At 44.4% G+C, this 13709-nt stretch overlaps 1 protein-coding gene across 2 annotated transcripts in view; it reads left to right on the plus strand.

Annotated features, from left to right (window-relative positions):
- ino80 (INO80 complex ATPase subunit) overlaps nt 1-13709 on the plus strand; it is a 43831-nt gene that overhangs the window by 13559 nt on the left and 16563 nt on the right. For both annotated transcript variants that reach the window (XM_053488917.1, XM_053488918.1), the window contains exons 17-26: nt 431-515; nt 678-795; nt 1430-1515; nt 1611-1778; nt 1898-2031; nt 2211-2278; nt 2651-2741; nt 2869-3064; nt 6320-6460; nt 11231-11456. In XM_053488917.1, the coding sequence (XP_053344892.1) occupies nt 431-515; nt 678-795; nt 1430-1515; nt 1611-1778; nt 1898-2031; nt 2211-2278; nt 2651-2741; nt 2869-3064; nt 6320-6460; nt 11231-11456 (1313 nt within the window). The remainder of the gene's footprint in view (nt 1-430; nt 516-677; nt 796-1429; nt 1516-1610; nt 1779-1897; nt 2032-2210; nt 2279-2650; nt 2742-2868; nt 3065-6319; nt 6461-11230; nt 11457-13709) is intronic.

Consider the following 13709-nt stretch of genomic DNA (forward strand, 5'->3'; position numbering starts at 1 on the left):
TTGCTGTAATGGTTCCCTGCTGGTTCATGGCAGCATTAAAAAAAAAAGATTTTTTTTTTATAAAGCGAGAGTGCGCTTGAGGATAAGATGGATTTGGATGTTGCCTTTCTTCCTCACATGGCGCGTATTAACACCGTCTCGGTGTCCAAAACTCTGCGTGTGAGATTGTGCCCGGCTCGGCCCGACAGCACATGCACCAGCAGCTTCTGTTGTGGTGAAAGATGAGCGGTTACCACGGCGAGCGCCCGCCCGCCCGCCCGCCAGCCAAGCTTCAGCACGTCTCCCAGTCCGTCTGGGTTTCGTCTGATCGCCACGGCGGTCTCTTTCAGAGCCGTGCTGACAGGTCGCGTCAGGGGTTTTCCGTTTGTTGATGATGATGATGGTGGTGGTGGTGGTGGTGGTGGTGATGATGATAATTTCTGCTCTACAGCGTGCGCTGGAAGATCCTGCTCCAGTTCCAGTGCCGAAACCGACTGCTGCTCACAGGAACACCCATCCAGAACACCATGGCTGAGGTGAGACCGAGCGTGTCTGTGTGTGTGTGTGTGTGTCTGTGTGTGTCTGTGTGTGTGAGAGAGAGAAAGAGAGAGAGAGAGAGAGAGAATGACTCAGTGGAAGGATTTTTATAAATCTGACTCTTTTTGTGTGTGTGTGTGTGTGTGTGTGTTTCTCCTCAGTTGTGGGCTCTGCTGCACTTCATCATGCCGACGCTGTTCGACTCCCACGAGGAGTTCAACGAGTGGTTCTCCAAAGACATCGAGAGCCACGCCGAGAACAAATCCGCCATCGACGAGAGTGAGTCCTCGCGCTTCTACACCGAGGTCACCTTCACGTCTCTCACGTGGACCCAAACTCACGACTATTCCTTCAGTGAAAACAAACCACTGACGTTCTCACTCACACACTCAACAGCATTTTGAAAACTGTATATATACTTTATATACTTTGATTCATTTCAGTTTCTTTTATTTATTTTTTTTCTATTTTAATTAAGTTAAGTTTGAGTCCTTTTTTATGTAATTTATTTTAAAGTAAAATTTCTTTGCTCTGCATGATTTGACTCTGATTCACTTGTCTTTGATTCAGTTAAATTTAATTCCTTTTTTTATCTGCATCATTTCACTCTGATTCTTTTTTTTAAGTTGCCTGATTTGACTCTGAATTATTTTACATGATCAGCTCTTAAATGTGTCACTGCATCATAAGATACGTATATCATATTCATACTGAATCATTTCTGATCGAATCACTTAACTTCAATTCATTTGACTCTGAGTCAATTCAGTCTGATTCAATCCAGGTTTTTTCTTTTTTTTCACTTTAAATCATTTTAATCTGATTCATTTCATATGAATGTAGTTTATTCAGTGAACAAACTTTCTACTCATTTAAAAATGTGTGTGTGTGTGTGTGTGTTATTGAACATCAGACCAGCTGTCCAGACTGCACATGATCCTGAAGCCCTTCATGCTGCGTAGGATAAAGAAGGACGTAGAGAACGAGCTCTCTGACAAGGTGCGCTCTCTCTCTCTCTCTCACACACAGACACACACACACACACTGAGGTATGTATCTGACTCCCTCACTGTCCCCCTCACTGTCCCCTCCAGATTGAGATTCTGACGTCGTGCCAGCTGACCAGCAGACAGAGGCTCCTGTACCAGGCTCTGAAGAACAAGATCTCCATCGAGGACCTCCTGCAGTCGTCCATGGGCTCGGCACAGCAGGCGCACAGCACCACCAGCAGCCTCATGAACCTCGTCATGCAGTTCAGAAAGGTCCGGGTCTCCGGCTATAAGTCAGGGTTTAGCACGGGAAATTAACCGCGTGTGTGTGTGTGTGTCTGATACCTGCTCTTCCGTCCAACCAGCTGTGTTGTTGTTGTTGTTGTGTGTAGGTGTGTAATCACCCGGACCTGTTTGAGAGACAGGAGACGCGCTCTCCGTTCCACATGTCCCCCAAACCCTTCGTCATGTCCAAGTTCCTGTTCCGCCGCGGCCTCCTTCACACCTGCAGCCCGGGGCGGAGCAGGTGAGCCTCAGCACCTCACTCGTGTTTCTGATTCAGGACCGTCTGGGGATATTTAACCGTGTCTCGCTGACGTGTCTCTCTGACGTGTCTCTCTGACGTGTCTCTCTGGCGTGTCTCTCTGGCGTCTCTCTGGCGTGTCTCACTGACGTGTCTCTCTGACGTGTCTCTCTGCCTTACAGACTGCTGCAGGTTTTATTCTCCCCGTTCTCGCCTCACCACATCCACCACTCCTTATTCCACACAGCAAGTAAGTCTCACACACACACACACACACACTGTCTCTCTTTCTGTTTCAGTTTCACACTGTCTTCTCTTACACACTGTCTAACACATTGTCTTTCTCTTTATCTTTTCCTCTCTCTCTCTTGCACACTGTCTCTCTTGAACATGTTTTATTTCTGTGTATCTCTTTTTATCTCACACTCACACACTCTGTCTCCACCTCGCTCTCTCTTTAGCTCTCCCTCTTGCACACTGTCTCTCTCTGTCCCTCCTTATCTCTCTCACTCACACGCTGTATCTCTAACATACTGTCTCTCTACTTCTGATGATTATGAAACACTCTGTGTGTGTGTGTGTGTGTGTGTGTGTGTGTGTGTGTGTGTGTGGTGTTCTGTAGACGATGAAGGAAGCTGCTTCTCGTTCCTGCGCTTCATCGATGTCTCTCCGGCCGAGATGTCCAACGCCATGCTGCAGGGGACTCTGTCCAGGTCCGATTCTCACAGGGGAATTATCGCACTCACTTTTAGACTCGTCTAGTCCCGGTCTGACCCGAACGCCCCTTTCTCCTTTCCCGTCTCTCCCCGATTCTATTTTCCGTCTCCTTGTGTTTTTCAGGTGGCTCGCGCTTTACCTGTCCTTCAAAGCCGCTCACCGGCTCCACCACCGGCGGCTGTGGGGGGAGGGGGAGGAGGGAGAGGAAGAGGAGGGGAGGAGGAAGACCGGATCGCCTTATCTCTCTCACAGAGATCTGATCCTGTGGCCCGACAGAACCACGTCGTTCCCCAACACGCACAACAGCGCCGTCCTACAGGTGAGTAAGGCCGCAGGAATAAAACCCTGGCAGGAAGAGGGAAGAAGAAGAACGAGGGAAAGAAAGAGAAGGGATAAAAGTAAGAAAAAAAAGAGAATAGAAACGAAGGGAAGGAAAGAATGAGTGAAGGTAAGTTTTAAAAGAAAGGGAAGGAAAAAAGAAGGCAGGAAGTGAATAAGCGGGGAAAAAAAGACAGGTTTTAAAAGACTGAAATAGAAAAGAAGTGAATAAGTACAGAATAAAGAATTAAAGGAGGAAAGAAGGAAAAAATATAATCAGGGAATAAGGAGGGAAAGAAAGAAAAAATTATTTAAGAAGGGAATGAATAGAGGAAAGAAGGGGGGAAAAACTAGAAAGAAGGAAGAGAGGGAAGGAAAAAGGGAATATGTAGGGGAGGAAGGAAAGAAAGAAAAAGAGTAAAGAAAGAAAACAAAGATGGAAGTGCATACGGAATGTAGGATGGAAGCGGAGTCAAAAAAAAGGAATGGAAAAAAGGAAGGATGGGAAGAAAAAAGGTGAAGGAAAAGAATGAAAGAACATGGAGGAGAGAAAGAAGGAACAAAACAGAATGAAGGAAAAGGAAGAAAATCAAATCTTTTTTGACCTTAAATTCAGTAAGTGAAAAAAGAAATGGAAATAAGAAAAAGAAAAAATAAAGAACAGGACCATGAAAAAGCATCAGAAGGAAGAATAAATACAAATATAAAAGAACTCGTCTGAGAACGAATAAACACTAAGAGAGAAGTGAAGAAGATGATGAAGGAAGAAAGACAAAATAAATGAGTCAATAGGAAAGAAAGAAAAAATAACTTGAGATACAACACTAGGCAAGAAAGGGAGACTGAAAAAGTGAAAAACGCAAAGAAAGAACACAAGTGTCAGAAAGAAAGAAAATAAAAAAGTTGAGAATGAAAGAAAATAAAATAATTCCAATACATAAGAAGTGAAAAAAAAACAGACAAAATAAAATGAATAAACAGAAGAACATGAGGAGGAGAGAGAGGAAGAGTAATGTATGTGAAAAGGAATATAAGTCAGAAAGAAAAGTGTGTGTGTGTGTTTAGGCAGACTGAATGTTTCTCATCAGTCATTAACACACTCCTATTACACACACACACACACGCTTACCCTACACCTGACATCAGAGCTGTGACGGTTTCACTTTCATCACTCTGGTACAAACGGCAGTAAGAGATGGAAAGTGGTGTGTTTGTGTGTGTGTGTAAACGACACCGTCCCCCTGGTCCCCAGTGTGTGTGTGTGTGTGTGTGTGTGGTAACACGGTGAGGATCCGGTGAAGAGCTGACTACAGGAGAGGCCCTGCGTCTCGCCCTCAGGTGCTGACAGAAGCTGTAATCCTACTCTAGACGTCTGGCGTCTCCCAGCTGCACCGGAGCTCGGCGGAGAACACGACACCTCCGCCGCTCTACTGTGGGCACCGGGAACGCCGGGAGACACCCCGGGACCCCGAACCCTAACAGGAAGCAGCCGGGCCGCTCTTAGATTCCCAAACTCGTTTTTAAGGTTGTGTCCCACAGCGCGCGTCCGCTGCGGCTTTAATTGGGTTTTATCCGACGTCCTCTCCTCAACCGTCACGCTTCCAGTTAGACTGTTTCATATTAAAGGTCGGCTCGGTCTTTATTTGTTTATTTACTTATTTTTTTGTGTAATATGTAATATTTGGTGAAGATAAAGTTGCATCGCATGAAGAAGGACATTAAGGTACAGAATTAAGAGTAAAGGTCAGAAACAAGGAGGAGTGAGAAAGAAAGAATGGATGGAGGGGAAGAGAAGGTGGAAGAAATGAAAGAGAGAAAGTGATTGAAGAATGGATGAAAAAAGGAAGGGAGGGTCAGAAAGAACAGAAAGAAAGAAAAAAAGAGGGTAAACAATGAAAAAAAGAAGGGAGTACAGAATGAAGGATGGAGGTGAAGAAAGAAAGAAAGTAAAAACTAAATAAAGGTTCCAATCCAGATTGGATTATTTAAGTCAGACACGTTTTGTAATATTTGGTAAAGATGAAGTTGCAGGAAGAAGGACAATAAGGATAAAGAGAGGAGAAGGAGAGAAGTACAGAATGAAAAACACAGGACCAGAGAGGAGTCGGAACGAAACGTGATTGAAAGAAGAGGAGAATGTAAGAACAAAGGGAATAGGGTGAGGAAAAAAAACAAAGAGAGACAGGTCCGTTTTTTCAGTTGATTATTTATTTAAGTCGGACACTTTTTGTAATATTTGGTGTAGATGAAGTTGCAGACAGAAGGACAATGAGGAAAGAGAGAGGCACAGAATGAAGAACAGAGAGGGGATGAAAGAAAAACAGATGGGAAGGTGGAAGGAAAGAATGAGAGAGGGAATGAGATAAGAAAGAGAAAGAAGGAAGGGAGAGTAAGGAAAAAGATGTAGATATGGGAAAAGGGAAAGAAGATGCGTGGGGGGGGTGTAGAAGTAAAGAAAGAAAAGAAACAAGAAAATGAAGTTAGTACAGTTAGATTGTTTATAATTGAAGGTGATTTTTTTTTTTTTTTTAGGAACATTACGACTAGATGCTTTAAATACATAAAAACAAAAACAAAGCATTTGCATATCCTCTTACTGGTTTGTCGTTATGGCTAATGCAATCCAGCGTTGGTTTGTTTAGGCGCGGCCTCTAAGCGTTCTGATTAAATCTCAGATTCTGAGGACGCTGTATAGCGCTCGGGGGGGAAAAAGTGTGAATCTTCACGATCCGGGCGCCTGGGCCTCGCCGACGCCTTTCCAACCGCTCTGGCACTGCGGTAAGGGTTTCCAGACGTATCCTCCCTCCCTGCTCGTGGCCTGGGAACGCAGCCCGGACTGCGGCTCTCCAAACACCCATCCCTCGTTCCCTCACACCTCTCTCTCTCTCTCTCTCTCTCTCTCCCTGGTTCATGGCTGCCATTTTGTGGGAAACAGAACCTCATCTTGCTTTCCGCGAGTCACTAAAAAAATATAAACGGTAACGTTATTTCCAGCTCTGTTCCGTCTGCGGGGTGTGTCTGCACGTCTGTGTGTCAGACAGACATTAAAACATTATCAGTGCGGTTCTCAGAGTGGAGAGGAACACTAGGGAGCGCTGTACAGCCGTGTGTGTGTGTGTGTAAAGAGTTACTGTAGGAAATGAGATCAGTCGTGAAGTGAGGGGTGTATTTTTTATTTATTTTTTTATTATTCTTGTGTGTTTTTCATCTTGTGTTTCGTTTTTTTTTTTGTTGTTGTTGTTTTTTTTCACCACAGGATCTGGTTTTCACTCGTCTGCGTCCGTGGATCCTCTCACACACAGATGTGACGATACACAGCAGACGCAACAACACCTCCACCCTCAGACGCTGCCAACCCACCCAGACACCCAAGTTCCTCCTCACCGTTACACCCAGGGTAAATCTCACACACACACACACACACACTGACTTCATTACACAGATCAATCACTGACGCGTTTCATTTAGTATAATCAGCACCGTACTGAGTAGCAATAAATTACAGAGAAACAAATCAAATAAGTGACTCGTAATTAAAGGAATTGAATTCAAGGTAAATAAATACAAAGTTTAATGTGTAATTAAGTAATTAGGTAATAAAAAGTATTAACCAGTTGCATGCTAATAAAGAAGGTTTTCGTCCATTTCTGATTTAATATAGATTCCCGTTAAAGCCGTCAGCAGTCATTTTCATCACTTGTAATGTTTCCTTCGCTAGCAAAATTTAATTGTCGTTCTAGCCAAAGTTGGGGCTGAAAAATGTAACCAGAACCCTAAATAAACAAACCAGCAAGATTTGATGATAATTTAAGATTCACTGGAGCAAAAGTCAAGAATCTAGCAAGATCTGTTGATTCTATCTGAGGTGAAGTCTTGTCTCCAGGCTGGAAACTCTAAACCGATGCTTTATGGAAAGAGACGAGCAGGTTTCGTTGGTTGCACCCGGGGGCGGGGTTAGTGTTTACGCTAGAAATTAAAATCCAAAGATCTTATCTGTTCCTGTTAAAAAAAATAATAAAAAATCTAGTTTAAAGTGTAAAACATGATGCACACTGACTTTAAATAAAGAGACTACTGAGATATAATGATTCTAGTTGAGGGCGGGGTCTATTTCTGAACCAGAAATTGTAACTGGATGCGTCTTGATTAGGATTATAGAAAGATTCATTATTTCTTAGAAGTTTGTGGGGCTTATTTATGGGCCAGAATTTGTAAATTTCTTTTAATATAACCTTTGAATATAATTGAATATAACCTTTGAATATAATAACCTTTGAATATGATAATTAGTTCTGTCTGGAGGATGTGGCCTAAAGAGCCGTAAATATAAGGGACAGGGGTAGTTTAGTGGTTACGGTGTTGGATTATTGATCAGAAGGTTCCCGGGTTCAGACTCCAGCACCACTACCAAGGTGACACTGTTGGGCCCCTGAGGGGGGCCCTTAACCCTCGACGGCTCAAATGTATAATGAGATGGAAAAATGTAAGTCACTTTGGACGAGGACGTCTCCCAAATGGCGTAAATGTAGAAACTGGAGGGGGGGTTTGTTGCCAAATAAAAGCATTAAACGAGTAAATTAGCTAAATATACATCGTGTCGCAAAGTTTCTGTAACGAGAACCTTTAAATAAAGAAATTAGCCAGATTCATGGGTTTTGCGTGAAGGCGGGGCTTATTACACCCAGGTCAGAAACACACAGATTAAGTCCTTCAGTGAGAAGCAAGACAGTAAAATCTGTTGGAGCCGTCTAGGGGGCGGAGTCTATTCCCAGGCTAGGGGGAAAAAAATGCAAATAGGCACTTTAATTGGGGGGTAAAACGAGCAAGATCTTTCGAGTGTTGGAGACGGAGCTTATTTATGGGCCAGAAGAAAACAAAAAGTAAAAAAATTGGTCATGTTACATTTTAGATCAATTGTTTTTATAAATAATCTGTTTATTACCAGTCTACGAGCGCTTCAAAATATCACATACTGCAGCTTTAAAGATACGCCACCGTTCCTGTGAATATCAGAACACACACACACACACACACACACACACACACACACACACACACACACACACACACACAGTGCTTTAAAGAAGAGATCGTGTTATATAACCTTGTTGGGTTCAGCCGGTTTAGACAAATCATTCGTTTGCTGAAACTCTTCGTGCGTGTGTGTGTGTGTGTGTTTTCTGCGGCTGTACAAACGGAATCCAGCAGCACTGATTGTGAAGCGCACGTATGGCCGGCCCCCTGACAGTGATCTCCCGCCGCACCACAAACAAACAGCTCATCCAAAATAAAACCTCAAACGCAGCCGCGCGCCCCGGCTCCGGGCCCGCGTTTATTTATCCTCCCCGAGCTACTGACAGATCCGCGGTTCGCTCGGCCGGGCCCGACCTCGCCGTGACACGAACGGAACAGAGGCTCAGAGCTCGCGGCGGGAAAACTGAGAGAGCTACCGATCCAGCACACAACTCAAAACAATATTAACTCCAGATCAAATCGGAATAATTGTCGAAATAGTTCTTTTATCTGTGCTATTAGGAGCCGATTAACAGATGTCAAAGTGCGTCATGCGTTAGCGTTAAAGAAACACGTCATTGTGTTGTTGTTTTTTTTTTTTTAAACCTTATCTCTAACTGTAGTGGGTGGAATGTGTGTTTGAGTGCCAGCTCTGTTTCCCTGTGCTGAAAAAGATGCTTTATTCCAAAATTTAAAAAACGCTGTTAACGCGGTGGTGGATATACCCAAAAGTTATACGTTTCTTACAACCAAAACATGGTATCAGTGATAAAAAGTGTCTCACCGCCTAGGTGAATTATCAGATAGGATCATATAACACTATTTTACATAATATTTATTGCTTCTTATCACTTCATCCATGCTTCATTTTTTTTTTGTAAATATACATACACATTTATATTTCTATCAGATAAAAAGTAACACATTTGCTAAATACAATTTCACGCCCTTTTATGTTTAAGAATCCGGAACTTTTTCGAATTCAAATCATTTAACGGTCTTAACTGTCATTCAGATGAAACTCGGCCGATTTAAATATCATCTGAGAAAACATAAGCCTGAAAAAGTGTATTAAAAAAAAAACAAAATTAATCAAAATTAAGATCGCCACATGAATTTGACATGGTTACCGACACTACAGCTTGTTTTGCTTTTTAAGCAACAATTTCTACAGGTCATACGCTTCTGGATGCTTACACTTATTTTTAAATCAATACTCATAAAGTAAAATGAATAATTAGCATTTTAAATGATTATTGTTTGACAGTATAACACTGAAAAATTTAAATTTTTGGGGCTCATATAAAAACTTTTTTTTTTTGTCTCCATTTGTGTCGTGTTTTATCGAGACAGTTTTACGCAAGTCTCTTATTCTAGCGCTTGTGGGCGTGGCCTGTCTAGTACGGAACCGCACTAGCCTAACCTACCTCATCACACGGTTAGTTTGCTCTAAGTGCTCGACTTTAACATCGTCGTTACTTTTAAATTTTAGCGTCATTAGCAGATGAGTGAATAAAGCTAACTTTACTAGCTGAGCGAAATCACCGGAGACACTGCGGTATCCTTTCAAACTTCCATCGTCTTCCTGTTCTTTATTTAAGGCGAGGCTGTCTGAGTCGATACATTAAGTTGATAATTAATCATTTATGTCACTTTGTCGAGCTCATGTACATCGTAAGTTTTCTTTTCGTTGCTTTTCTGACGCGTCGCGCTGCAGTTGTGGCTGAAGCGAGATTAGACTCTGCTGCAGAGACTTATCCGTTTAACCTCACTAGCACTACACGTGCGTTTTTATTTCCAGGCCCCGAGTGCTGCGGCCCCGCCCGCCCCCTCGTCTCCGCTGTGTGTCCGTGAGACTTGGCACGCTCTTGGCACCGGGGGCATTTGGGCACTGTGGGAAAGTGATAACATAGATTAACTGCACTTGTCTCTCTCTCTCTCTCTCTTTCACTCACTTTATTCACAAGTGGCTCTTGACCTCATCGGCTTTTAAGGCCACGTCTGCGTGCATGGCCTCTCATTGGCTCAGCTGTGCTCGCGGCGGCCTGAGGTCCCGGGCCAAGCCCAAACTGTTTTTCAGCGGTGATAAGAATGAAAGGAAGATAATATCATCTACTTGTCAGCGAACCATAAAACTCGGGGCTGAGCTGAGAGAGAGAGAGAGAGAGAGAGAGAAGGATGTAGAGGAGATAAGGAGGAGAGGAATGAATGGATTTGGGGGGGGGGTGCGTTGTATATGGGGATTCCCTACAGGAAATGGTCATCCGTTTCGCCAAAGACCTGTTAGCCCTGTTAGCCCCTGCAGCCCTGTGCTGTGCTTTTCTGTATGTGTTGTGGTGGGAAACTACTCGCTATGAAACACCATTTATTTATCTTCTACTTACTCACGAATACCAATCGAACTAAAGCAGACTGCAAGCTCCGCAACACCGTCATGGGAACCAGATACAGTTCGGGAGAAATTGTGAAGCAGGGGTACACAGCTGTGTGGCTTCTCCTGAGCAAAAAAATGTAATTAAAAAAAAACGGTAAAAATTGCAACCTTCTAGTCAACATTGTTCCTGAGATATGGGGGTCCCGTTTACCTGTAGGGGGCGTCATAGCAGCGGCCCAGGCTGCACGGCTGCGTCGCATTGAGAGAATGTTACCTGATCTCTTGGATTTACTTAAATAGGAATAAGTGAACTGATTAAACATCTCAACGGCAATAAGCTAGCTCATAGCTAGCATATGTTTCTTAGCAATTAGTTGTTAGCGGTAAAGAAAAATAAAAGGGTGCTTTACCTACCAAACATCGCTTTTTGTTACAAAGCGAATTCACTTTGTTTGAGACATTATAAAGAACGAGACTTTACAACAGAAGTGTTTTTTTTTTAAATGCATCATTTGATGCTGGAATTTAAAGCTTCAAGATAAGATTAATAGTTAAGTTTCTCCCTCTCGAGCCCACGCCTTTATTTTCCCACCCATGGTCATGAAGCTCCGCCCATAGGGTCTTCTCCAGGCAGGTGCTGTGGTAGAGAGTCTAAAATACGAACCTGAACAGTTTTTTATTTTAACCCACTTGTAAGATCTAAGTAAATTAGATTGTTACTTATTTTACTGCCTCACTCATTCTGTTTATTTATTTTTTTATATTTCTTGTGTTGTTAAGGTGACGGCGCTTCCCGTAGAGCGCTACTGCCCGGACCGCAGCGCCGAGTACGAGTGGCGGCAAGCCCGAGACGGCGGGAGCCCGAGCGCCAAGCAGTGCTTCCTGTTCGGCTCACCTGAGCTGGCGCGCACCTGGGCCGGCCGCGCCCACCGCTTCCACCCCGAGAGCCCCGGCGGGCTGATGGCCCTGCAGCCTCGACACGGCTGGTCCTTCATCAGGATACCGGGTGAGAACCGTAGCCGACGCCGCGCGCTAGCCAGCCGGGAGCGCCGTGTCACTCGGCTCACTAGCGCTAGATCATTTCTCTGTATCCGAGTATTGTTCCTGCGCTGAGGGTTTTATTTCAGCCGGGGAACTTTCTCACAGCAGTTTGATTTCCAGCGTCTCCAGAGGAAGCGAATCACAAATCTTAATCTTAAAGCCCAACCTCTGAGAGAGCGCCAGCGCACACCCACATTCACGGCTCGTCTGAGTCGTCTTGAGAGGTTTTTTTTTTTACTTTTTTTTTGGACAGGGCTCCGCTCTCTCTCTCTCTCTCTCTCTCTCTCTCTCTCTCTCTTCCCCATTTCTCTCTCTCTCTCTCTCTCTCTCTCTCTCTGTGCTATTGTGCGTGTGAGTCAGAGCAGGAGGAAACGCTACAGAGGGAGAAGGAGACGCTGCCAGAGGAGAGACCCGTGGGAGAGTGGCGCAGGTCACGGCGGCCACCCGCCCGGGTCGCTCCGGGGTCACGACCCCTGCCTGGACCGCTTTTTCGTCACTGTCAGCGCTTGGCTCAACACGTTTGTTACATGTTAAACGTTCCAGAAAGAGCAAGAGTTTTTTTCTTTTTTAAGAGTTATTTCTTAGACGGTGTACACGGGTGCACTTTCTTTTTGCACACACTCTTGTAAAGTTAGGGGGGGGGAACCACAAAGCGAGGAAGTTCGACTCTCGGACATTGTTTCAGCGCATTGTTAGCCGAACCAGTGTGTGTGTGCGTGCGTGTGTGTGAGAGAGCTCCGGCGCTCATTCACAGACCCGAGGTGCTCAGGCTCTCAGAGTCATGCTGTACCCTGGGAAGGAAATGACATAACACAGGGCCAGGCTCATTTAAAGCCCCGTGGCAGCGCCATCATCATCATCATCATCATCATCAAAATCATCACCACCCCCTCCCTCCTCCTCCGCGGCCCCCCTGTGAAGATGCAGGAACACAGAGCCGCTTCAATAGGCTTTTGTGATGCTGTTAATCAGCAATATCAACATATTAGCTCAGCTGCACAAGTATTCCAGTTAATCACACACACACACACACACACACACACACACCCTCTCTGTGTGTGAGCCCATGCTGCCCAGCCTACTGAATCACAGCGCCTTTGTTCATGCGGCGACAGAAAACAAACCAAGGACAGGATTACAGAGTCCGGCAGCGTCACTCGCCCTCAGTGACTCTCTCTCTCTCTCTCTCTCTCTCTCTCTCGCTTTCTCTGTCTCACTCTCTCTCTCCTCCCAGACCACAGACACGCACTTCACCACTTCATCTATCTGTCTATTTTTGCCTGTTTGTCAATCTGTCTGTCTTTATCTATTTGTCTGTCTGTCTATCAATCAATCTGTGCCCCCATCTGTCTGTCCATCTGACTGTGTTTTTATCCATGTCTGTATGTCTCTCTTTGTCTTTCAATCTGTGTTCCTATCTATCTGTCTGTCTGTCTGTCTGTCTCAGTCTGTCTGTTAATCCGTCTCCCCATCTGTCTTGTCTGTCTATCAATCTGTCCGTCAATCTGTACATCTGTCGGTCTATCTATTTGTTTGTCTATTTGTCTGTCTGTCTATTTGTGTCTATCGTTCTGTCAGTCAGTCTATCTGTCTGCATAGCTATCTGTCTGTCTGTCTACCTGTCTCAGTCTGTCTGTTTGTCTATCTGTCTGTCTATTTGTCAGTGTCCATCTGTCTATCTATCTGTCTCTCTTGTCTGTCTGTCTGCCTGTCTCTATTTCTGTCCATCTGTCTGTGTCTTTATCTGTCTGTCTGTCAGTCTGTCCCCATCTGTCTATCTACAGTGTCATTATATCTGTCTATCTGTCTGTCTTAGTCTGTCTTTTAATCTGTGTACCCATCTGTATGTCTGTCCATCTATCTGTCTGTCTGTTTGTTTGTCTATCTGTCGGTCTGTTTGTTTGTCCATCTATCTGTCTGTCTGTTTGTTTGTCTATCTGTCTGTCTGTTTGTTTGTCCATCTATCTGTCTGTCTGTTTGTTTGTCCATCTGTCTGTCTGTCTGTTTGTCTGTCTGTTTGTCTGTCTGTCTATCTGTCTGTCTCAGTCTGTCTGTTAATCTGTGTACCCATCTGTATGTCCTTCTATCTGTCTGTCTCTCTTGTCTATCTGTCTGCATATGGTGAGAGGGGAAGACCATCACGGAGGATGTTGCAGTGAACTTGTGTCTTTCGCAGAGGCGCTCATGTTTTCTCTGTTTTCTTCTTCCAAAGACAAAT

The sequence above is a fragment of the Clarias gariepinus genome, chromosome 27 (assembly GCF_024256425.1).
Source record: "Clarias gariepinus isolate MV-2021 ecotype Netherlands chromosome 27, CGAR_prim_01v2, whole genome shotgun sequence".
Classification (NCBI taxonomy): domain Eukaryota; kingdom Metazoa; phylum Chordata; class Actinopteri; order Siluriformes; family Clariidae; genus Clarias; species Clarias gariepinus.